The 24,370-nt window shown below is 53.0% G+C and overlaps 1 protein-coding gene across 1 annotated transcript in view; it reads right to left on the minus strand.

Annotated features, from left to right (window-relative positions):
• Positions 1-534: 534 nt before the first annotated feature.
• Positions 535-24,370, minus strand: part of CDCP1 (CUB domain containing protein 1) — a 58,769-nt gene continuing 34,933 nt past the window's right edge. Inside the window, exons 4-9 of the mRNA XM_047850615.1 lie at positions 22,794-23,162; positions 13,193-13,414; positions 11,345-11,725; positions 8,597-8,962; positions 6,335-6,422; positions 535-3,870 (exon numbers count right to left, since the gene is read on the minus strand). Coding sequence (XP_047706571.1) covers positions 3,456-3,870; positions 6,335-6,422; positions 8,597-8,962; positions 11,345-11,725; positions 13,193-13,414; positions 22,794-23,162 — 1,841 coding nt within the window. The 3' untranslated portion in view covers positions 535-3,455. The remainder of the gene's footprint in view (positions 3,871-6,334; positions 6,423-8,596; positions 8,963-11,344; positions 11,726-13,192; positions 13,415-22,793; positions 23,163-24,370) is intronic.

Here is a 24,370-nt window from a genome sequence, read left to right on the forward strand (position 1 = left end):
GCGGGGCTTGAACCCACGAGCCATGAGATCACGACCTGAGCTGAGATCACGCGTCGGACTCTTAACCGACTGGGCCACCCAGGGGCCCCCGCAAGTACAAACTTCTAAGTAATAAAACTAGTGTCCCTCCGTGCAGACTATTGCCATTCAGAGGGAGAGCCTGGGGGGGGGGGGGCTGGAGGGCTTCTTGGAGGAAGTGGGCTATGGTGGATTCTGAAGCGCTGGTAGGCTTTTCGCCAGGAGGGGAGGCAGGTGGCACAGCTTTTGGTAGAGAGTGGTCCAGGAACAGTGGCAGGAGCAAATCACGAGCGGTCACACAGGGAGGCGCGTGTTGTCTCAACAAAGACAGAGCAGAGCGCGCTCTGGCGTCCGAGGTACCCACTGTCAGCCCAAAGCCCGGCATCCCGTGCCATAAGCACCCAGAAGACACGGCATCTCCTGACCTTGTGCTGAGCCCGTCACAGTGAACTGGGGAATCTGGCCCTCAGCCGACCCGGGGGGGCAAAGGACCAAAGCATGTAAACAACTCAACGCCCGTTTTTCTTTCCTGTACATTTGTTTATTAAAAAAAACAAAAACAAAAACAAAAAGTGTAGGAAATGGAGAAAACGGCACCTAAAAAGTATCTACAACAAAATAAATTATTTCCAGCGAAGGAGTACAGATCCACACACACCGGTTCTCTAACCGTGACCAAGGTTACATCCCCCCGGACATATGCTTTTCCCCCTTGACTCTTCCTGGGCCTTTCTCCTCCTGGGCAAAATGACCCCAGCGCTACAGCCCAGGCCTGGACGAGCCGGGCTTCTTCACCAGCCCAGCAGACGGGTGTGGGGGCGGTCCCGGTGCAGGCGGTCCCAGCAGGGAGGGCACCGTGCCAGCACAGAAGGCATCAGCAAACGTGTCCGACTGGTTTCCAGTGACCCCGAGGTACTTTACGTAAGTGGGGGTCTGGGCTTTCAAGAAAAGGGCCAGGGGTATGTTGGGCCGGCACCTGCAGGGAGGCAAAGCTTCAGAAAACGGTTCAATTCACCTGCGGTCTCAGGAAGAAGGCAGCTGGGTCTGGGGCTTTGAGCTCTTGGTTAAAAAATGGCCACACGGGGCCCAAGCGCGGCCAGCCACCCTTCGTGGCTACAAGATGCAGGGCATGGGTTGAGGGGGCTTCCGCAGAGCCCAGGAGGTCGGGGAGGGCGGCAGGTGGAGGCTGGGGCTCCTACAGGGACTGGAAACAACGATCCAATTTCAGTTGTGGGCAGGAAGCCCCAGCCCTCCGCTGGCCCCTCATGGGGGAGGTCGCCCGCATCTCAGGCCAAGAGGCCGAGGGTAACTGGGCAGGGGGCCGCCTTTCAGAAGGGAAAGGTGCCGGGGGCACCACCAAGGTCATCACTAAAACAACCGACTCTTCCTTCTGGAAAGAGTCCAAGAGGCCTCGGAAGATACACCAGTCCGGAGACTGCACAAGTCCTCATGGAGGCAAAGTAGCGAAGTCTAGGCTGGGTGTTTCCCAGGTGAATTCACCGAACACAATGAAGCCGGTTTACCTTTAAAGGAGGTTTGGCCACAGAAACACTGACCTCTGGATGGTGTTGTCAAGCCGGAACACCATCCCTCTCCTCCCAGAGGACAGCAGGGGCCGCAGAGGCAAATGCCCACAGGAGCTCGGCTGGTCATTAGTATGAACGAGGGACGCGGGGCTGTGTGTGGGAAAAACCTTTCCTGAAACACACACCAGCCTCGAGGCCTGTCTTCTCATTTGATGAGAGATCTAGGGCCCAAACTTTCCATTTCATTATACACAGAGCAACCCTGCAGCGGGGTGGGGGGATGCGCACTGATCTTTAGCCACAGACTCAGCATCAGTGCGAGAAGAAATGTGGTGGCAGGGGTGGGGGGGGGGAGGCTGGGTTGAACGGGGACACCAGGTGTCCCACCTAAAACTGGACCTGCTTTACCAGCTCCAGCCAGCGGCTGCTGGGTGACAGCGTGAGCCCCCCAGGCCAGCCGCACGTCCCGAGCCGGATTTTTACGCAAACATTTTAGAATTTTAAATGTTAGTGGCTAATTCTCAAAAAAATAAAAAAGAAAAAATAGAAAAGATTCGTAGGCCAAACCAAGCACACTGGCGGGCTGGGTCGTTTCATAGTCTGTCCTGCACTGGCAGGGGGGTGTGATGGGCAGAACAATGATTCTCCAGAGATGTGCCTAATTCCCAGGAACCTGTGGATATGGTACCTCACACGGCAAAAGAGGACTTTTCAGTGTGATTAAATTAAAGAGCTCGACACGGGGAGATGATCCCGGATTATCTGGGCGGGTGGGCTTTCTAAACGAAAGAAGGAAAGAGGGGCATCAGGGTCACCCTGCCAGTGACAGTGCGGGTGCCACGGTGTGCCCAGCCCCATCGGAGGCAAGGAGTGTGAGCAGCCTCTAGAAGCTTGAAAAGGCAAGGCAACCGACTCTCCCCTAGAGCCTCCAGAAGGGGCTACCACCCTGATGCTAGCTGGCCCCATGAAACCCCATCTATGCCCTTCTCATCTCCAGAACCGGAAGCTAAGAAATTTGCGTTGTTTTAAGCCACCGGGTTTGAGATAATTGGTTACGGTAGCGATAGGAAAGGAACCCAGTGGCCAGTCTCCCCTGTGTCATTAAACACTTTTAGGGGATGCAGATCCTCTCTACGTTTCTGTTTAAATACCGAAGTACGCCTGGAGCTGGGACAGCCACCCACGGCAACTCAAGGCAATTTCTCTTCCTTCTGGGACTGAAGGACAGTGAGGATGACCACGAGCAGAGCAAGAGAACCATGAAGCCTCTTGTCAAAGCAGGTAAGTGTCAATGCCCTCAAACATGCACTCTTTTCTGGCTGGACAGATCGCAAATCATTCCCATCTTCCAGGGAACAGGCACATGTTTATCTAGTGGTCGGGAGAGGTCAAAACCCAGCCATCCAACCAGTGAGCGTGAGCTGTCACTGCCTCAGGTGAAAAGAGCTGCGTGGTGATACCTTCGACTTCTTAAATACACAGGACCCCCAAATAAATAATGATAATAAGGCACATCGTCCTTTTCATCCAGGGGGCTCCAGGGGGAGCAGGGACCTTGGATGGGCTCCTAGGGATCAATATTGTCGCCCTGAAGAGTTCCAAATCCAGATCCAGAACTCATTACAACCTCGTACGGGGTGACTCACAGCCCTCCCCTCTCCTTCCGGCTGGTTTACAACCCAACCTGGCTTCAGAAGGATACGGACTGGGACGACTGTATCCAGGTAGGCGTTCATCACTTTCAACGTCCCATTGTCGGAACGAGCCCGCTTGGAAATCAGGGGTTGGTGGCGTCCAGTAAAACCTCCTGCTGTTCCTTCCATAAAACTCCTCTTTAGGGCTTCTGCTGGAGGCCCCTAAAGGGTGTCTCAGTGCCCCGCTTTCAGCGAAAGTCTTTGGGATGGGTCCAGGTTACTCCCCAGGCTCCGTGGGCTCATGGGTGTCCAGCAAGGGAATGTCTGTGTTCCCGTTGTTGGGGTGGGAGAAGGTATATGGTTCACTCTCAGACTCAGCAGGGAAGCTGGGGGATGGCTCGTCTACGGTCAGCTTTGCAGTCGGGGCCCTGGAGCCTGTGAGGGGTGGGGAGGGAGGGCAGTCCCCCGTGGGTCCCTGGAACGGCCGGTAGGTATCCACCTCTGGCTGCAGGAAGGAGCCGTTGGAATCTTGCAACAGATGGCCGTATACCATGGTGTCATCGATGACTGCATACACGTGGGAGTCACTGTCCTTTCGTCCCTTCTGAAACTTTTTTGGCTGCATCGGCATCTGGGTGTTGATGTTGCCGTTGTAGATGCCTACAGATGGGCCTTTGCTTGTCTTCTTTTTCCTACCGGCAGAAAGGGAACAGGACAGGAAGGAAACGACCTTAGCTGTGTTCCATTTGTAGAGCCCCTACCGGAACTCGGGCACTTTGGGGTTCCCACACGTCTCCCCCAAGTCTCCCAAATCCCTCGGTCCTTGAAGTGGAAACTCCTGTCCTTAGAATTTAGAGGGGATCAGCTTCTGGGGCGCCTGGGTGGCTCAGTCGGTTAAGCATCTGACGCTTGATATCGGCTCAGGTCATGATCTCACGGTCTGTGAGATCGAGCCCCGCATCGGGCTCTGTGCTAACAGTGTGGAGCCCACTTGGGATTCTGTCTTCACCTCTCTCTGCCCCTCCCCCTGCTCACATGCTCTCTCTCTCAAAATACATAAACACTAAAAAAACAAAAAAGGGGACCAGCTTTTGTCTCCAGTCTTCATAGTGGAAACAGGGTGGTGGAGACAGTGCCCGTTTTAACACTGTCTGCGCTTGGATGTGCTTCGGCGAATGCGCAGTAGCCCGGGGTGGAAACATCTGACAACCAGCTCCCCTCTGTCCTACGAGAAAGGGCCGTGCCCCACCCCGACCACATCAGGTGCGGTCATGCCCAGGCCAACCCTCTACGACTCAGTCCTTCCTGTAGCTTAAGGCTTCACCCTTCCTTTGCATGGGTAGAACTCTGACCGTCTGCATTCTCAAGGATAGGACATAGGAGACTCAGGATGGAAGGCTGTATCCTAGTTTTTAGCTGGAGCCAGGGACAATGGAAGTCAGTATTAGCAGAGGGTTAATACAGCTGGAGGCTGGCCCCTTCAGCAGGAAGCTGCATAAGGAGAAAGAGCTCAAAAGAAAACAGCACTTAGGCCGGGACGCCAGAGTTCCTCGGTAACACCATTAACCTTTGGTTTGTAATGTTCTTTGGTCCTTGGGCGTGGACGGGCATTAGCACTCGCCGCCACGGAAAACAAAGCTTCGCCCTCCATCGCCACGAGCCAAAAGCAGGGGACGCTGGCTTTTTAGCTGACCAGTGATTCAAATGGAGGACATCAGCCCAATTAACATAATGGACCGTATAAAGCACAGGCTGGCGGCTCACTAACTGTGGACAGGCTCTCTGTCCTTTTCTGAGATAAAAAAATAATCTAGTACATTTAGCTTGTAACACCGCGTGTCTGGCTGGACTGATGGGTTCCGAAGGCTCCAGCCTGAAGCCCCGAGACGGACGCCCCTCATTCGTGCTTCGCAGAGCCTCGATGCTCTCCACGAACGCTCTTTTTAGGGAGTTCTGGAGCTGGTCCTTCATTTCGTCCCTCTGCCCCCACACCAGGCGGTGGGAGAGACTCTGTCCTGCTCACTGTTGCATCCCCAGCACCGTGCACGGTCCCCAATGTCCAGGAGGCCGTCATTCTCACTGCAGAACCTCCCTGCCCTCCTACAGCTGGTGGCCTCCCCCACCGCAAGGCCGGGACTGGCGATTCTCAGGCCAGAAGCTGGACCCTCTCGTCGCCCGGTTCCCTCCTGATGGGCAGGGGCCCAGTGTTAACACGGAGCTTTCTGGTCTGGGTGGAAGAGACTGCACCCCAGACAAGGAAGCTTCCTAGAGAAACCATACATCGATGATTCACGAAAAGAAGTCCTTTCTCCCCGTGCGATATATATACAATCCCATCTCATGGAGAAGAGGTGTTTCCCCGGATCGGCCGTGGGCAGCCCCCTCCTCATCAGCAGAGACATTTCTGGACAGTCTCACTGTTGGTCAGGAATTTCGGTTGTGTGCTCATGGCCCCAGTTCATAAAAAAAAATTTCGTTTTGGCTTGTTGGAAGGTTGAGTCGTGCTAAGGAAAACAATTTCCCCCCCTTCCTCACGGCTTTCGTCAGAAATACGAGCAGAACTGATCAAATCTGGTAGCAGCGTATATTAGGTCTAAAAAGGTCAACGCTTCCCTTTCGTGAAACAGCAGCCGTCACCCTGAGGGGGAGGGAGGGGAGACTGAGTCAGATAACTGGGTCTTCCTTCCTCTCGCCCACAGGGCTAGCTTTTTGGTGCCTGTCTGGAGTCCAATAAACAGACATAAAATAGTTTAAGAAACCAGAGGAGAACACGCCGGGGGGGGGGGGGGGGCAGCGTACGTTTGCTCTCAAGGGGACAGAGGACACAGGCTCAGAGGCCCGGTCTGGCGGGGCCGACGTGATGGTTTTCCTGCTAAGGTCACCCCGGTGATGGCCACCGTGTGATGAGCAGACAGTACATGATTCACAGCTGACTTGTGCTGAGGCAGCTGTGTAAAAAACTGCAGGCCGAAGTGTCACCAGCCGTGTTTTCTGTTTTTTTCCGCCCCGGCCCCTCCAAACAATATTATCTAACACCGATCCTCAGGAGAGAAACCGGGAGTAAGGAAAGAAATCCGTAATTCACGACAGCTCTGGTCTGTGGGATCTAAGGAAGCGTCAGGGCAGCTGAAGACAGTTTTGAGAAATTCCACCTACTTCTTTCTCACGAAGCAAATGATGAGTCCGAGGGCAAACAGCAGCAAGGCGCCACCTCCCACGATCGCCGTGATGATGACAGTCAGGTCTGTGAGCAGAGACACGAGGGAGAGGGATGAGGAGACGCGGGGGCGTCGGGCCGAGGATCAACCGGAGGAGACAGTCTCCAGAGATGGCCGCCATCCCTTCCTTCCCCCTGCCCCCCATACACACACACTGCTCCTCACAGTGAGAGGACCCTATATCCCCCCCTTCTCGACTCTTCTTGACTCGCCGGTTCCGGGGGTCTTCTAGAGGCCTGACAACATCTTGCACTTCCTGTCTGAGGGCAAGCCAGTCAGACGCCACAGAAGAAGTCTGACGACGCTGAGGCCACCATGTTGTGAGGAAGCCCAAGCCAGCCATGTGGAGACTCCGTGAGGAACATACACCAGGGAACCTGGCCGAAGGTGACTACTAAGGCTCCAGACATCTGTCCCCAGGTGAACCATCCCAGCCAAGAGCAGAGAAGAGCCACGCTGCCGTGTCCTGTCCAAATTCCTGACCCACAGGATTGCGGGCAAGCAAACTGGTGCATTGTCTCAGCTACTAAATCTCGGGGCTGTTTGTTACACGGCGATAGGTAACTAAAACAAACTGGGGGCCCTACCAGATCCACTCCAAAGGCTACGCTGGGCCTACCCCTGGGTGTATCTACCGGGTTGCCACAGCCTATGTGAGAGAGGAGAGCAGAGGGGTGGAGGGAAAGCAGGGAGTCAAAAGTCAGCAGTGAAGGTGTTCAGGACAGGGTTGTTTCATCTACGCTATTCTTTTCCTACAGCTGTATAAGAAGAAAGGAAATAAATCAGACAGGGAGACCCACGCTGAGCAGGGATTTAGCATTTCTTGCTTGTTTACCAAGAAAACGAAAGGTGAGGTTAAGAGAGAAACAGGAATAAATGGGGCGTCTGGCGGGCTCGGTCAGAGGAGCGTGCAGCTCTGGGTCTTGGGGTCATGAGTTTGAGCCCCCCATTGGGTGTAGAGATGGCTTAAATAAATAAACTTAAAAAAAAAAGAAAGAAATAGAAGTTAATGACAGAAAATGAATGTGAGAGAGTCAGCAAACCCGGGAGCTGAGCTGAGAAGTATGACAGAGCTTCTCACTTGTGGTTTTTGGTTCCCCCCAGTTCTCCTGCTGCTGATCAGCCGCGTGGCTTGGGCAGACACGCAGTCTCTCTGACCTCCAGAGAGGGAAGGAAGGGGCCGGGAGAAACCACCTCCACGGTCCCTTCTGGTTCCAACACTCTGTGGTGCTCGGTGACTATCTTGGAATAAAGGCAAACGTGGCCCCATCACGGTGGCCGTGCCGCACATGCGTTTCCTCGCTGGGAACCCTTCAGCGGATTCTGCAACTCTGAGCACGAGACCTGCCCCCAGGGGCATTTTCCAAGGCTTCCCCGGACTTGGAAAAAAATGCCAACACCAAACATCTGTGTCGCACTTTCCAGGTCCCCGCATGTGAAGCCCCAGCGTGAAATTCCCACTGATATTTCTCTGAGGTAGTTATTACCATCCACCCTCTACAGACCAGGAAGGTTAGGGGAGTGAAGAAACTTCCCCAGTTGTCAGAGAGAGGTTAATGGTAAATGACCGTGACAGATGGACAATAAAAACGTACTAGTTCTCCCCACTCCCTGAAAGATGTCTTTTACTATGTGACCCTTGCGGCTCCTCCCACCGAGAAGTGGAGTCGTTTGGTCCACCCCTTGACTTTGGGCAGGGCAAAAGAATTCCAGGAGGGATGAGTTCCTACATCAAGAGACCTTGTAGGCTTCCCCCAGACTCTCTTGGATCTCTCTGCTTCTGCCGTGAGAACAAGGCCCAGGCTGGAGTGAAAGGGACAGTGGGGAGGAGAGCCAAGGAACCCAAGTGTCCCAGCTAATTGCGGCTGGGCCCCAGACTTGTGAGAGGGTGCGGCCAAGCTCGGCAAAGTCCTCTAGCTCCGTGCAGCTGCCCACGGGTGCATGAGTGAGTGAACCCGGATAAGCCCAGCTCAGACCAGAACCGCCCAGCCAACGTGTGAGCAATAACAAACGGCTGTTTTTAAGCCGCTGAGTGCCGGGGCCGTTTGTTACGCAGCACTGCTGATGCAAAAGCTGACGGAGACATGGACAGCCAGCTCTCAAATCTATGTCTTCTGACCCCCTCCCAGGCTTGCCCCCCAGGCTTCGGCTGCCCATTTGCCGTCCATCGCCACCCGCACAAGACCTTGCAGGCCCTTACCCATAGTCCTTGGGGTAAGCAACACCCAGAAGAACAGGTCCAGCTGCTTGCCACTCACAGGGCTGCAGTTGGAGATGTTGACCCAGAAGCTGTGGTGGTGGAAGCTTGGCTTGGGGAGGACCTCGTCCTCCAGGCTGAAGATCTCCTCGGCCTTGGTCCGCTGCTCCTGGATGATCATGAATGCACGCCCCGTCTGGCAGACCACGCCGGTCCGCTCCTTGAGGAAGGTCAGGCAGGCCACCTGGCCGCTGGGCACACTGATGTTCCAGGACACTGAGGTGAGCGACGGCAGGCCCCGGTCCCAGTTAGGGCTCCTCAGGTAGACCTTGCTTTTTGTGTCTGGGGTCACCGTGAAAACGCCTTCCTCTGCAGGAAAGGAGAGAGAATCCACACAGATGTGTCACTGAACCCAAATAGAGGGGAAAACGACAGAGGAGAGGACGTTCAAGTGCCTGGACTAGCGTCGTCCAACAGAGCTTTCTGCGGTGACGTTAAAGTTTCTCACAGGCTCACCTCACTTTGCTATACTTTGCGGATCCTGCGTTTTTTACAGATTGAAACACGTGGCAACCCTGCGTCCGGCAAATCTGTGGCGCCATTTTTCCAACAGCACGTGCTCACTCTGTGTCTCTGTGTCACATTTTGGTGATTCCCGCGACGTTTCAAACTTTTTCATTACTGCGTTTGTTACGGCGATCTTGTGATCAGCGATTACAACTTGCGGGAAGCTCAGACGATGGTTAGCATTTTTTTCAATGTTTTTTTCAATGTTTATTTACGTTTGAAAGAGATAGAGACAGAGTGCGAGCTGGGGAGGGGCAGAGAGAGAGGGAGACACAGAATCGGAAGCAGGCTCCGGGCTCTGAGCTGTCAGCACGGAGCCCGACACGGAGCTCGAACTCACGAACTGTGAGATCGTGACCTGAGCCGAAGTCGGGTGCTTAACCGAGTAAGCCACCCAGGCGCCCCAATGGTTAGCATTTTTTAAGCAATAACTTTTTTTTTTTTTTTTTTTGCTTACAAAAATCTTATTTTTATTTATCTTAGACCACAGTATGGTATAAATATAACTTTTACATGCACTGGGAAACCAAACTCATTTCACTTGCTTTATCGGAGTCGACTGGAATCGAGCCTACAATATTTCCTGGGTGCCTCTCTCTACACCATCCGGGGGCAGAGCCACAGCCACGTGCGTTGTGGACGGCCTGAAAAGTGCTTGATGTGACAGGACCTACATTTTTAATTTTGTTATTAATTTAAATATAAATTGCCACACGTGGTCAGCGAGTACTGGTCAGCACAAGGTTAGAGTCTCAGGTCAGGTGCTCAGATCTTGAACAAAACCAACCAACCAACCAACCAAACAAACAAAAAAAGAGGCTCCTTTGCCAAACCGCTGGTTGTCTCTGGAAGCTTCCTTTCAGAAACGCCCTCCAGCTAACTAACGTCCACCCGATGCGCTGCTCCCAGCGGGACTGGTAAACAGCGATTTCTGTTTCAGAGACGAAAACGCTTCAGGTTCTGGGGCGCCTGGGTGGTTAAGCGTCCAACTTTGGCTCAGGTCGCGATATCACGGTTCGAGCTCCGCGTCGGGCTCTGTGCTGACAGCTCAGAGCCCGGAGCCTGCTTGGGATTCTGTGTCTCCCTCGCTCTCTCCCCCTCCCTCACCTGTGCCCTCTCTGTCTCTCTCAAAAATAAATAAATACACATTAAAAGAAAAACCCACTTGGGGTTCTGGGAAGAATGGGAGAATTGCAAAGCTGAAGAGCCTCCGGCACATAACTGGATTCATTCTTGGCCTTCAAGTGAGATAAAACCCCAGCATTCACACTGCACGGAGCATGTCTTGTTTTCAAAGAGCCCCCAGAAGGGCTTTCTCGGGTAGCCTTGGAGAGATCTGGCAGCCTGGGCTGACCTTAATCTTTTTTTTTTTTTTTTTTTAATTTTTAAAAAGGTTTATTTGTTTTTTGAGACAGAGAGATGGAGAAAGAGAGAGAGAGAGCGCGCACAAAAGTGGGGGAGGGGCAGAGAGAGAGGGAGACACAGAGTCTGAAACAGGCTCCGGGCTCTGAGCTGTCAGCACAGAGCCCAATGCGGGGCTCGAACTTGCAGACCAGGACCTGAGCCAAAGTCGGATGCTTAGCCAACTCTGGATAAGCCACTTAAGCCACTCAGGTGCCCTAAGGCTGACCTTAATCTTATGGCCAAAGATTGTTCTCCCTCCCCACTCAGGCCTCTGGGAACAAAGTATGAAGTGAACTTCAGATAAAAGTCTTGGTTGGGGCACCCGAGTGGGTCAGTTGGTTAAGTGTCCATCTACCTCTTGATCTTGGCTCAGGTCGTGATCTCAAGGTTCAGGAGATTGAGCCTTCCAAGTGCAGAGCCTGCTTGGGATTCTCTCCCTTTCTCTCTGCCCCTCCCCTGCCTGCACTCTCTCCCTCTCTCTCTCAAAATTAATAAACTTTCAGACTTGAACCTGATGATCTGTTCTTCTGCCCGCCACCCGTCACCTCCCACTGTCAGAGACTTATTTCTACCTCCCGGAATTCTCCACGCGAGGCTAACGGTAGAGTCAGGAGGAGGGCTCCCCAGTCTGTCACATTTCTTGCGCCAGGACCTGGCCACTCAGCTGCCCCTTCCCTTCGAGTTGACAACTTAATGAAGGCGATCGCCCACCCAACGGAAGAGGGATGCCCAGACAAGCAAGGGGCAGGGAGATGGGGACACAGAGGGAGAGGTCCTCACCTTTGAAGTAGGGGATAAAGGACACGGTCAAGCCCTGCCTGGAGGCCTCTTGTTGGAAGCTGGGGGCGAAGGTGCGGAGGGTCACGGAGACGTTCTGCTTCACCTGGATGTGCTGGATGGAGCCTCCGGGGCAGAAGGAGCCGAAGTAGAGGTCCTGGCCGGGGACCGTGCTGGCCACCAGGTAGCTGTAGCTGGTGTTGCAGACCTTCTCGGGCGTGTGTTGCTGCAGCTTCTGGGCCGGCACCAATGCCAGGCTGAGCCTGTCCTTGGGCACCAGCAGTTTCCAGGAGAAGTCGTGCAGTTGCACGGGCAGCTGGAGGATGTCCCTGGGCACCTGGAGGGAGTGGGGCCTCCTGGGGCAGTACCGGTGGTCCATGCAGCCTGGAAGAGAAGAGCTCGTGGCACCAGGCAGGGAGGAGACCAGCAGGTGCATCCTGCCCTGCCCTCAAGGCCGCCCAGGCTCTCTTGCTTTTCCCTTTGGTCTCTCCTCTCGTGCTCTGTCCTCCACTCCTGGCTCCCTGATGCTCCTGTTCCAGCTGCCCCTCTCGCCCCCTCACATTCTTTTTAACATTCTTTTTAATGTTTATTTTTGAGAGAGAGAGCAGGGGAGGGGCAGAGAGAGAGGGAGACACAGAACCCGAAGCAGGCTCCAGGCTCTGAGCTGTCGCCACAGAGCCCGACGTGGGGCTCGAACTCGTGAACCACGCGATCATGACCCGAGCTGAAGTTGGACGCTTAAGCGACTGAGCCACCCAGGCGCCCCAGATTCTTACTCTTCCCTAAACCGGCAGACCCACTTCTGGGGAGTATTTGGGGTGGAAGTGTTCTGTTCTTGTTTGCCAGCGTCTCTTTTGTGGATCTGAGTCTCAGATGCTAAGTATGGGCAGGGCATATAGGTTCTCCCTCCACCCAGACCTTCGTCCCAGCGTCCAAGACCGTGGGCAGGTAGTTTTGTGCAGTGGTCAGAGCAGGGCTGGAACTGGGGAGACATTAGCCTGCGTCCCAGCTCGGCCGCCTCCTAGTGGGCAGGCTGCTTTGCGTCCTGTGGCCTCGGCTGCTGCATCTGCGGAAACTCGGAGAGCATCCACGTCCAAGGTCATGGTGGCCCAGCGGGGGGAGGGGACTATGTGTTTCGCTGCCCTCCAACCGTCAAACATTTATTAGGTGACTGATACGTGTGCAGCACCACCAGGGGCTCAAGGGACCGAAACAACGGAAAAAGCCACAGTTCTTGACCTCCAGACGCTCGGTCTCACGCAAGGGGTGCTAAGTGCACCGTGAGCGTGGAGGTGGGGACATGGGGGTGGGAGAGGCTGGGGAAGGCTACACAGAGGAGAGGATCTCACGAGGGATTCTGGAAGGCTGGGCAGAGGAGACAAGCAGGGACGTGGGGACGTAGTGTACTTCTGAAGGACACCGAAGCAGCAGAGGCTCTGGTCCGAGAGGGGCATACCTCTACCTCTCCTGGTCGCCCCTGCCTATTCTGTACTGCAGGGGACATTTCTTTTTTTTTTTAATTTTTTTTTTCTTAAGTTTATTTATTTTTGAGACAGAGAGAGAGCATGAACGGGGGAGGGTCAGAGAGAGAGGGAGACACAGAATCGGAAGCAGGCTCCAGGCTCTGAGCCATCAGCCCAGAGCCCGACGCGGGGCTCAAACTCACGGACCGTGAGATCGTGACCTGAGCTGAAGCCGGACGCTCAACCGACTGGGCCACCCAGGCGCCCCTGCAGGGGACATTTCTGCTCAGACTGTCTATAGCCTACCCAGTGGACCCCATGGAGAAGATGGGGAAGGGCAGGGAGAGCCACCCACGGCCCCAGAGGAGCGCCAACCAAGGGGACGTACTTATGGTCTTCTCGGCGTTCACCCACAGGCGACTCAGGTCATCACAAAGGAAGGAGATCTTGTGTTTGGAGCCGGAGGTCAGGGTGAGGTTGGTGCTACAGGTCCGAGACTCCAGACACACGAAGCAGCCGGGGACAAACCTGCGGCTGAACTTGACGGGCCGCGGCTCGATGGTGAGCGACATGGCTTGCTCGTTGCTCAAGTCGACCACGTAGATTTTATCTGAAACCGCAAAGAGAAAACAGGTCTGAGGCACGGGTCATCGGCCACCCGGCGGACAGGGCAAAAATTAGCACCAAACCTCTCCTGGCTGGGAAGCATTGGAAACACATTTTATGAAGAGAATACACAAAGGGGCGCCTGGGTGGCTCAGCCGGTCAAGCGTCTGGCTTCGGCTCAGGTCATGATCTCGTGGTTCAGGAGTCTGAGCCCCGTGTCGGGCTCCACGCTGCTAGTGTGGAGCCTGCTTGGGATTCTCTCTCCCTCTCTCTCTGCCCCACCCCCCTGTTTTGTGCTCTCTCTCTCTCTCTCTCTAAATAAATAAAATAAACTTTAAATTTTTTTTTTCAACGTTTATTTATTTTTGGGACAGAGAGAGACAGAGCATGAACGGGGGAGGGGCAAAGAGAGAGGGAGACACAGAATCGGAAACAGGCTCCAGGCTCCGAGCCATCAGCCCAGAGCCTGACGCGGGGCTCAAACTCCCGGACCGTGAGATCGTGACCTGGCTGAAGTCGGACGCTTAACCGACTGCGCCACCCAGGCGCCCCTCCAAATAAATAAAATAAACTTTAAAAAAAAAAGAGAGAGAGAACATACAAGAACTCCAGGAGAAACTGAAAAATAAAAATAATGGACTGAGTTTCTACCACTGCTTAACTGCTGTTACTCCTTCAAGTTCATCCTGGTCCTGGGTCACACGCACGCATGTGAACGTTTTCACCTACGGAAAAGTACAGGATACATAAAATTGTATACTCGGCTTTTCCTTTATTACTTTACACGGCTTTGATTATGTTTCCAGGTAGTTTTCATATTCACGAATCTTTGAAAATATTCGGTCATTGGGGCGCCTGGGTGGCACAGTTGGTTAAGCGTCGGACTTCAGCCAGGTCACGATCTCGCGGTCCGTGAGTTCCAGCCCCGCGTCGGGCTCTGGGCAGATGGCTCAGAGCCTGGAGCCTGTTTCCGAATCTGTGTCTCCCTCTCTCTCTGCCCCTTGCCCGTTCGTGCTCTGTCTCTCTCTGTCCCCAAAATAAATAAACGTTGAAAATATTCGGTCATTTAATGGCTGCTTGATAATGAACAAGTGATATTCGCCATCATTTATTTAAATATTTTCCTGCGTAAATATTCTCTTTTTTTTTTTAAGTTTGTTTATTTTGAGAGAGAGAGAGGAGGGAGAAGGGCAGAGAGAGAGAGGGAAAGAGAGAATCCCAGGCAAGCCCCGCACTGTCAGTGCAAAGCCCGTTGGGGGGCTCGAACCCACGAACTGTGAGATCATGACCTGAGCGGAAATGCTTAACTGACTGAGTCACACAGGCACCCCTCCTGTATAAATATTCTCATGTGTAGTAATTAGCAGCAGTGTGCCATTAGTTCAGGGATAGAAGATTAATAGATATAATATTTCTTCATAGATATTATCATTATTCATAGATTTTATACCCATTGATATTATAATGTGGTCTCTAATAAATGCTATTATTTCCAACAAGTGAGAAAAAGATGAACCACTCCTGGCTGGGCCAGGAGAACAGTGTCTCCCATTAGTAAAAGAATCAAATTAGACTGGTACTTCAAAGCAAAGAGAATATCCTTATAGATGTGGAGCAAACACAAAGTATAAAAGAAGAAAGAAATGTTTAGGGGCGCCTGGGTGGCTCAGTCGGTTAAGCGCCCAACTTCCGTGATCTCACGGCTCGTGAGTCGGAGCCCCGCATCAGGTGCTGAGCTGCCTGCTTGGGAGTCTCTCTCTCTCTGCGCCCTGCCCCCCTTTCTCTCTCTCAGAATAAATAATAAATAAACTTAAAAAAAAGTCAGCACATCAATCTTTTATTCAAGCTCCCCGTGTTCAGCTTAGGACCTCCCTATTCATGCAAATAGGATCTCTGGTTCAAAACCTTCCCTTTACCAGGGAAGAAATTCCTATCTTCTGTTGGTCTGGGGCTGGAGTGGCTACTCCAGCTTTTAGCCCTAGTTCTGGAGGTAACTTGCTGCCAACTTCTGGGCCTTTGAAAGTTTCTTCTGGAAGTTTCCCCACTGTGGGATTAGATTCTGCACTTTCGGGTCTGCTGAATCAGTTACCCGTCTACATCTCACTTTGGGAAATGTGAGCATATTCTTTCCTTTCCATTTGTCATTTCCCTTGGGATTTATGCTTTTAGAAATGTTTAAAAATTTTTTTTTCAACGTTTATTTATTTTTGGGACAGAGAGAGACAGAGCATGAACGGGGGAGGGGCAGAGAGAGAGGGAGACACAGAATCGGAAACAGGCTCCAGGCTCCGAGCCATCAGCCCAGAGCCTGACGCGGGGCTCGAACTCCCGGACCGTGAGATCGTGACCTGGCTGAAGTCCGACGCTTAACCGACTGCGCCACCCAGGCGCCCCTAGAAATGTTTTAAATGCCATGACAGGGTGCCTGAAGAAGGAAGCAAATCTCTCTTTAATGGGAAGTCCTCATTTTCCAATTGCTTGCCTGTTCTTCCGTCAGAGAGTGAACTTCATGGATCTCCATGACCCGCATATCTGGCACATGGCAGAGAGTCCCTGATGTGTTAGGTTAAGCCTCATGATATCCTTGAGAGGGAGTGTGTCAGTCAGCTCAGGCTACGTGATGTTGCAGTAACAAGTGGTCCCGAAATCCAAAGGGTTAGAATACCAAAGATTTATTCTGCATTCAATGTATACATCCGTCGTGAGTTGGCTGCAGTTCTGATGCCTGTCTTTTATTATTTTTTAAGTTTACTTATTTATTTATTTATTTAGAGAGCCCGTGTGGGGGAGGGGTAGAGAGAGAGGGTGAGAGAGAATCCCAAGCAGGCTCTGCGCTGCCGGCTCGGAGCTCTATGCGGAGATCCACCTCATGAACCGTGAAATCATGACTCGAGCTGAAACCAAGTGTCAGAGGCTTAACCAACTGAGCCACCCAGGCACCCCTCTGGGGCATGTCTTTTTAATTCTGAGATCCAGGCTGAAGGAGAGGCCTCTGCGACACCCCGGTCTTATGACGGTGTTTGAAAGGTGAACCACAGGACATGTGCTGAAGCTTCTGCTTGGAAGTGGTAGCCGCACTTCCCCTCACATCTCATTGGTTGAAGCAAACTCACGTGGCCAAGCCTGTAGCCAATGGGGGGGGACGCCTGGGTGGCTCAGTCAGTTGAGCATCGGGACTCTTGGTTTCTGCTCAGGTCACGGCCTCGGGGTTCGTGGGATCGAGCCCCGTGTCGGGCTCTGTGCTGACAGCTCAGAGCCTGGAGCCTGTTTTGGATTCTGTGTCTCCCTCTCTCTCTCTCTGATCCTCCCCTTGATCACATTCTGTCTCTCTCTCTCTCTCTCTCTCTCTCTCAAAAATAAACATTAAAAAAAATTAAAAAAAAAAAAAAAGGACCTTCCCTTTGGGAAGTTCAAAGTTGAGATGTGTTTAAGGTAATACTGCTTTTATTACCTCCATTTTATTTTTTATTTGAAAAATGTTTTAATGTGTATTTATTCTCGAGAGAGAGAGAGAGAGAGAGAGAGAGAGTGACAGAGTGTGAGTGGGGAAGAAGCAGAGAGAGAGGGAGACACAGAATCTGAAGCAGGCTCCAGGCTCTGAGCTGTCAGCACAGAGCCCGACTCAGGGCTTGAACCTGTGAACCGGGAGATCATGACCTGAGCTAAAGTCGGCCGCTCAGTGGGACTGAGCCACCCAGGTGCCCCTATTATCTCCATTTTATAAACTACAACTTTGAAGCTTAGAAAGATTAAGTAATTTTCAGAGAGGCCTGGGTGACTCTGTCGGTTAAGAGTCCTTTTGGTTTCGGTCGTGATCTCACGGTTCGTGGGTTCGAGGCCCACGTCGGGCTCTGTGCTGACAGCACGGAGCCTGCTTGCGATTTTCTGTCTCCCTTTTGCCCCTCCCCCACTCACCATCTATATGTCTCTCTCGATCTAAAAATAAATAAATAAACTTAAAAAAAAAAAAGGATTAAGGGGAGCCTGGGTGGCTCAGTGGGTTGAGCGACCGACTTCAGCTCAGGTCATGATCTCGCGGTTTGTAAGTTCGAGCCCCGCATGGGGCTCAAACCCACTAACCGCGAGATCATGACCTGAGCTGAAATCAAGAATCAGACGGTTAACTGACTGAGCCACCCAGGCGCCCCTGTTACATAGTCTTTCATAGATCTTTGAGCAGACTTACGGTTTTGTTTCTCTGGGCTAATTACCCTGGGGTGAAATTTCTGGGTCATGGGTAGGTATAAGTTTGTGAGAAACTGCCAGATTGTTCTCCTAAACGATCGCACCCTCTTACCCCTCCTGCCAGCAGGGTGTGAGGCTTCCAGTGTCCCTCGTGCTCGTGGACCCTTGCTGTTGCCACGGTGGCACAGCTCCTCTTTTCTTTGAGGAAGAGACACCCACTGTATACTGAGACACCCAGCGGCTAAGCCAAAACAGAGAGCGGAGTTTGTCGGGGAGAACAATCCTGATTCCGGGGCAAGGCAGACCTTGCATCGTGGGGAGCGTCAGGAGACCCCCGGCCTCCGTGCTAACACGCTGCATGCAGCCGGTTCTCTGGTCCTGCGTATGCCTTTCATTCATTAGTCTTCTGACGTGCCTTCTTTCCACACTCAGTCTGGTTGGCTCTCAAAGTTGAGGGGTTGGGGTGCCTGGGTGGCTCGGTCAGTCGAGCGTCCGACTTCGGCTCAGGTCATGATCTCGGGGTTCACGGGTTCGAGCCCCGCATCGGGCTCTGTGCCGACAATTTGGAGCCCGGAGCCTGCTTCGGATTCTGTGTCTCCCTCGCTCTCTGCCCCTCCCCTGCTCGCGCTCTGTCTCTCTGTCTCTCGCTCTCAAAAGTAAACATTGAACGATCTTTTTTCAATGGCTCGAAGGGCAGACACAGTAAATTCACGTGCTGCCTCAGGCACGTGCTCCCAGGGGGCCTCAGCTGTCAGAGCAAGATGGACGGGTGCGCACCCCTCACCTCTCACAGATGGGAGAAATGCAAATGTCACTATTTACATTCGTAATTCTTGCCTCACCCCACCCTCACCAGGAGGAGGAGGGGTAGGTGTGACCTTGGCCAACTTACAGCTGAAAGAGACCTCCGATTTGCTCAAGGCTACATCCTGATGGAAGGTTTCCTACCGCAAGAGAATCAGCAGGTGCTTCCTCTCGGTAAAGAACACCGGAGCTGGAGATTTGGAAAGACACCTCCCCCTTGAGAAAACAGACAACGTTTCACTACCTGCTACTTACGGACACCGTGGAAACCCCTGAAGGGATGAGCTTATTGACTGAAGTTTCATAAAGGCCCCTCATCATTTTTGTGGCATCTGTAGAGATTTTTTTTTTTTTAAGTTTATGCACGTACGTTGAGAGAGTCGGGGAGGGGCAGAGAGAGAGGGAGAGAGAATCCCAAGCAGGCTCCGTACTGTCAGCACAGAGCCCGACGCGGGGCTTGAACCATGAGATCATGACCTGAGCCGAAGTCAGACGCTTAACCGACTGAGCCACCCAGGCACCCCTCTTTTTTTTAATTTTTAAATGTTTATTTTTGAGAGAAAAGAGAGAGAGAGAGAGAGAGAGGGTGCTTGAGCAAGAGAAGGGCAGAGAGAGAGACGGAGACAGAGGATCCGAAGCAGGCTTTGTGTTGACAGCAGCGAGCTTGAAGCGGGGTTCAAACTCACACACCGTGAGATCATGACCTGAGCCCAAGTTGGACGCTCAGCTCCCTGAGCCACCCAGGCGCCCCTGAGCATCCAGCTCCTGATCTCAGCTTAGGTCTTGAGCTCAGGGTTGTGGGATCAAGCCCCGCGTTGGGCTCCATGCTGGGCATGAAGCCTACTTAAAAAACAAAAACAAAAACAAAAACAAAAGGGCCTGGAATGTGCCAGAAACTGTGGTGGGTGTAGGAAGACGGAGGAATGAGACAAAATTCCTGATTGGGAGGAGGTTAGCGGGACACAGCTGTGCGGACGGATAAATACAACACTGTGCTGAATGCAAACCCCCCCACATGTATGTGCTTGGGGCGCGGGCTCTGCTCTGGGCAGTTGTTTCTTCTACGGGGGCAAAGGGCGGTCAAGTGAAGGGCAGAGGCTCCTAGCGAGGGACTCCGTGTCTTGAAGCAACCCCACAGCTTCTTCCTTCTCATTTCCAAGGCCAAGAAAGAGCAGAAACAAACAGCACACACACTAGACTCCCTTCCGGAGGCAACGAGAGGCAGCAACCGTCCGGGGGCCTCCTGCATAGACGGGAAGCGCCAGGCTCTGCCTTGAGTCTCCCCCCAGAAATCTTGCCAGCCTGCTCTGCACTCCCCGCCTTGAGCCCCATGGCACGCACACCCCCGGAAACTCCTGGGACGTGACCTCCTGCATCCTGCAAGTCCTGTCTCTTCTGGGTTACAGGCTGTCTCTGAGGTCAAGCGCTGGGTCTTTGATCTAGAACACGTAAGGGCGCTGACCACCTGCCAGGCACTGTGTTACCTCCTTTCATCCTTAAAACAGCCCCACGAGGGCAGGCCCACCCTCTCTATTTTAAGTTGAGGAACTGAGTCACACAAAGGTGAGGTGCTCTGTCCACAGTCCCACGGCACGTAGGGAAACTGGGATTCAAATCCACGCAGGCAGATCCCACTTTATGTGAAGCCGGGACACCGCTAAACAGCTTTAAACCGCAGCTAGCGACTCTTTACTTACCTCGAAACTAAAGCCAAACCCTTCTTTTTTTTTTTTTTTTCCAACGTTTATTTATTTTTGGGACAGAGAGAGACAGAGCATGAACGGGGGAGGGGCAGAGAGAGAGGGAGACACAGAATCGGAAGCAGGCTCCAGGCTCCGAGCCGTCAGCCCAGAGCCCGACGCGGGGCTCGAACTCACGGACTGCGAGATCGTGACCTGGCTGAAGTCGGACGCTTAACCGACTGCGCCACCCAGGCGCCCCTAAAGCCAAACCCTTCTTGATGCGGGTGAAGAAAGCCTGTTTAACAGTCTGATTCGTTGTAGAGATCAACTCAGCTGACGTTCCAGGAAATACAAGAAATCGACAGCACTTACCATAGCTGAGATGATAAATCTCTCTGTCTCCTAAACTCAAACCCACACCGTTCTTGGGTGGTGGTTTTTAACATTCTGATGATAAAATTGTGACAATGGGATCATGGAAATACGTCAGTGGACACACACACACACACACACACACATACACACACACACAGCTATACCTTCTACACAGTTATTATAAATCAGAAGTCATCTTGGGTCAGGACACGGTGGGGCTGGGGCACCTGGGTGGTTCAGTCAGTTAAGTGTCCAACTCTTGGTTTCGGCTCAGGTTATGACCTCACGGTTCATGAGTTCGAGCCCCTGCATTGGCTCTGTGATGACAGCACGGAGCCTGCTTGGGATTCTCTCTCTCCCTCTCTCTCTCTCTGTCCCTTCCCTGCTTGCTCTCTCTCTCTCTCTCTCTCAAGATAAATACAAAAACTTAAAAACAAAAATGGATGTGGTGGTGTTGCATCTTCCAGAGATGCCCAGAGGCAGCCCCTCGGGCGGGTCCCACACTGTCATTTTCCAGACGTTTATCAGCTCTACTAAAATAAACACCACGGTCCCATTTAATTCCACTCTGAACTCATGTAGTACCTTTTTTTTTTTTTTAAGTTTATTTATTTATTTTGAGAGAGAAAAAGCACAAGTTGGGGAGGGGCAGAGAGATAAGGGAGAGCGAGAATCCCAGGCAGGCTCTACACGGTCAGCTGAGAGCCTGATGTGGGCTTGAACCCATGAACTGTGAGATCATGCCCTGAGCTGAGGTGAGAGGCTTAACCGACTGAGCCACCCAGGCGACCCTGGTCTTGCACCTTTTATTTCAACAGCCGCGCCACTCCCCGCGGAGCAAAGTTGAAGGAGGCGCTCGCTCTTAGGGGCTGACCTTGTACTTACGTGACCCTGAGGGTGAGCACCTCCAGAAGGGCAAGTAAGTGCCGCAGAGCAGGTGCTTCCTTCAATGTTGCTACCTGGGCACCTGGCCTCCCCCTACTTCTGGCCCTGACTCCCCTTTTCTAGGTTCATGGCATCTCAGTAACTGTGTGTAGAGTGATGTAAACCCCCCCACTCGGGGTTCAGAATGATCCAGAGCACAGGCTCTGGGTTCTGGGCTTGCTCTGCTCCAGACAAGCTACGTGACGTTGGGTTAGTTCTATAAGCAATCTGGGCCTCTTGGTTTTCCAGCAGTAATTGAGGGTAATTCCCGCCTCCCCTCTGGGGTTGTAATAAGGATTAGCTGAGGCGGTGTAAGTGGTTGCTTAGGTCAGGGCTTGGCATGGAGTGTGTGCCCACAGTATGGATGGGGCACTCAGCCAATAAAACTGGGTTCGTTATTGCTGACGGTGGCCGTGCAATGTGAGTCCTGATTCACATCGAGGGTCAAGACATGTGATACAGAAAGTAACCTCCCAAAACTTTCATTGAAAACAACTTAGCCTAGGGGCGCCTGGGTGGCTCAGCGGGTGAAGTGTCCAACTTCGACTCAAGTCGTGATCTCATGGTTTGTGGGTTCGAGCCCCGCGTCGGGCTCTGTGCTGACAGCTCGGAGCCTGGAGCTTGCTTCGGATTCTGTGTCTCCCCCTCTCTCTGCCCCTCCCCCACTCATGCTCTCTCTCTCTCTCTCTCTCAAAAATAAATAAACATTAAAAAAAGTGAAAACAACAACAGCTTAGCCTGGGGCCACCTGGGTGGCTCAGTCGGTTAAGCGTCTGACTCGGTTTCAGCTCCGGTCGAGATCTCGCAGTTCTTGAGTTCGAGCCCCACATCGGACTCTGCGCTGACAGTGGAGAACCTGGTTGGGCCTCTCTCTCTCCCCATCTCTCTCTGGCCCTTCCACCTTCTCTCTCTCTCTCTCTCTCTCTCTCTTTCTCAAAATAAATACACTTAAGGGGCGCCTGGGTGGCGCAGTCAGTTAAGCGTCCGACTTCAGCCAGGTCACGATCTCGCGGTCCGTGAGTTCGAGCCCCGCGTCGGGCTCTGGGCTGATGGCTCGGAGCCTGGAGCCTGTTTCCGATTCTGTGTCTCCCTCTCTCTCTGCCCCTCCCCCGTTCATGCTCTGTCTCTCTCTGTCCCAAAAATAAATAAACGTTGAAAAAAAAAATTAAAAAAAAACCAAACAAATAACTTGGCCTGAATGCAAGTTTGCATTTGCTTCTCGCAGTGGGTGGTCACCAGCGAGCCCGTCTGACTGCCTGGCAACGCACGTCCTGAAACTCTTACAGGGTCCAGAGTTCAGGTGTTCCAGAAGCCACAGGTGAGAAACAGAAAGGGAACCTCACACCAAGCGGACTATCCAGGAGGGAAAGAAAGAGCTGGAGGAGGAGGGAAAGGAAAGCGGGGCTCACTTACTGCTTTCATTCTGTGGATGTTGGACCAAAACTTGAAACTGCAGCCGGAGGATCCCTGGGTTTTGGGCGTCTTGGTCGCAGCCCTGGAGAGACAGGTTGAAGTTCCCAGCCATGTTCCCGGGCTGCTTGTCCCCGAGCTTGAACACCTCGGGGTTGGTGGTGGAGCCCGGGATATAGTATTCAACCCGTTCCTCTTTCTTCTCGCAGTTGGAGACGTTGAAGTGAAGGAAGGAGACGCTGGCCCGCAGGTGCGGGGGAACGACGAACTGCCAGGTCATGAGCTCGTCCTCAGGGAAGCCATCCGGGTAGTTGGCAGACATCAGGGTGGCGGAACCTTCACCTTCGAACACGGATTCGATGATGCACAGCCCTATAGGGAGCGGGGCCCAAATGAGAAAGAACGGGAGGCGATGGATGAGACCCCTGTCCTGGCTGTCGGTGGCCGGTGGGCAACGGGGTCAGGAAGAGGGGAGGGCGGCTCTCCGCTCCCGAGCTCTGGGTCTGGTCTCATCCTGGCTAAGGATACATCAGTGGCGGGCGAGGAGGTGTTTACCAACCCGGCAGGGGAGAAAAGCACCCTAACGTGGGGCGCCTGTCCATTTCCTCGCACCGTGGCTGATTTCAAGCACGAATGTGGAGTCGGGAGCAGACGCGCAGTAGCTTGTCGCCGTATGGTGTCGCCACCGTAGAGGCACAGTCAGCGTAAATACTCTCAGGAGCACAGAGAACCATCAAATGTGGTGAAATCATTAGGAAGTGATGAGTTCTGAGCGCGTCTTACCTTTGTTTCTTTTTTTTTAAAAATTTTTTTTTTAATGTTTTTATTTATTTTTGAGACAGAGAGAGGCAGAGCATGAGCAGGGGAGGGGCAGAGAGAGAGGGAGACACAGAATCAGAAGCAGGCTCCAGGCTCTGAGCTGTCAGCCCAGAGCCCGACGCGGGGCTCGAACTCACAGACTGTGAGATCATGACCTGAGCCGAAGCCGGACACTCAACCGACTGAGCCACCCAGGCGCCCCTTTTGTTTCTAATTTAACTGTGAGTTTGCGTGATTTTATCTTCATCAGCAGCTCCGTTTAAGCCTCAGCTCACAAAATTCCCGAGCAGTTTAGCACCCCCCTCTGGCAAGCCACCGACACAATTACAGAAAACGTGATGGGGTTAGAAGACAGGACAAAGAAATGAGGGACGGGGTCATCAAGAGAGGTCTGTGGAGGCAATCCCATTTCGTGTTGTGCAAACAAACCTCACAGGCAACAAAGGACCAAGAAAAGAGAGTGGCATCACGGTTTGTTTATGAGGGAAGGGTGACGGGGCACCTGGGTGGCTCAGTCGGTTAAGCATCCGACCTTGGCTCGGATCATGATCTCACGGTTCGTGAGTTCGAGCCCCGAGGCGGGCTCTGTGCTGACCGCCCGGAGCCTGGAAACTGCTCTGAGTCTATGTCTCTCTCTCGTTCTCTCTCTGCCCCTCCCCTGCTCACTGTCTCACACACTGTCTCTCACACACTGTCTCTCTTTCACACACTGTCTCTCTTTCAAAAATGACTAAACGTGGGGCGCCTGGGTGGCTCAGTCG

Source organism: Prionailurus viverrinus, chromosome A2, assembly GCF_022837055.1.
Source record: "Prionailurus viverrinus isolate Anna chromosome A2, UM_Priviv_1.0, whole genome shotgun sequence".
Lineage (NCBI taxonomy): Eukaryota > Metazoa > Chordata > Mammalia > Carnivora > Felidae > Prionailurus > Prionailurus viverrinus.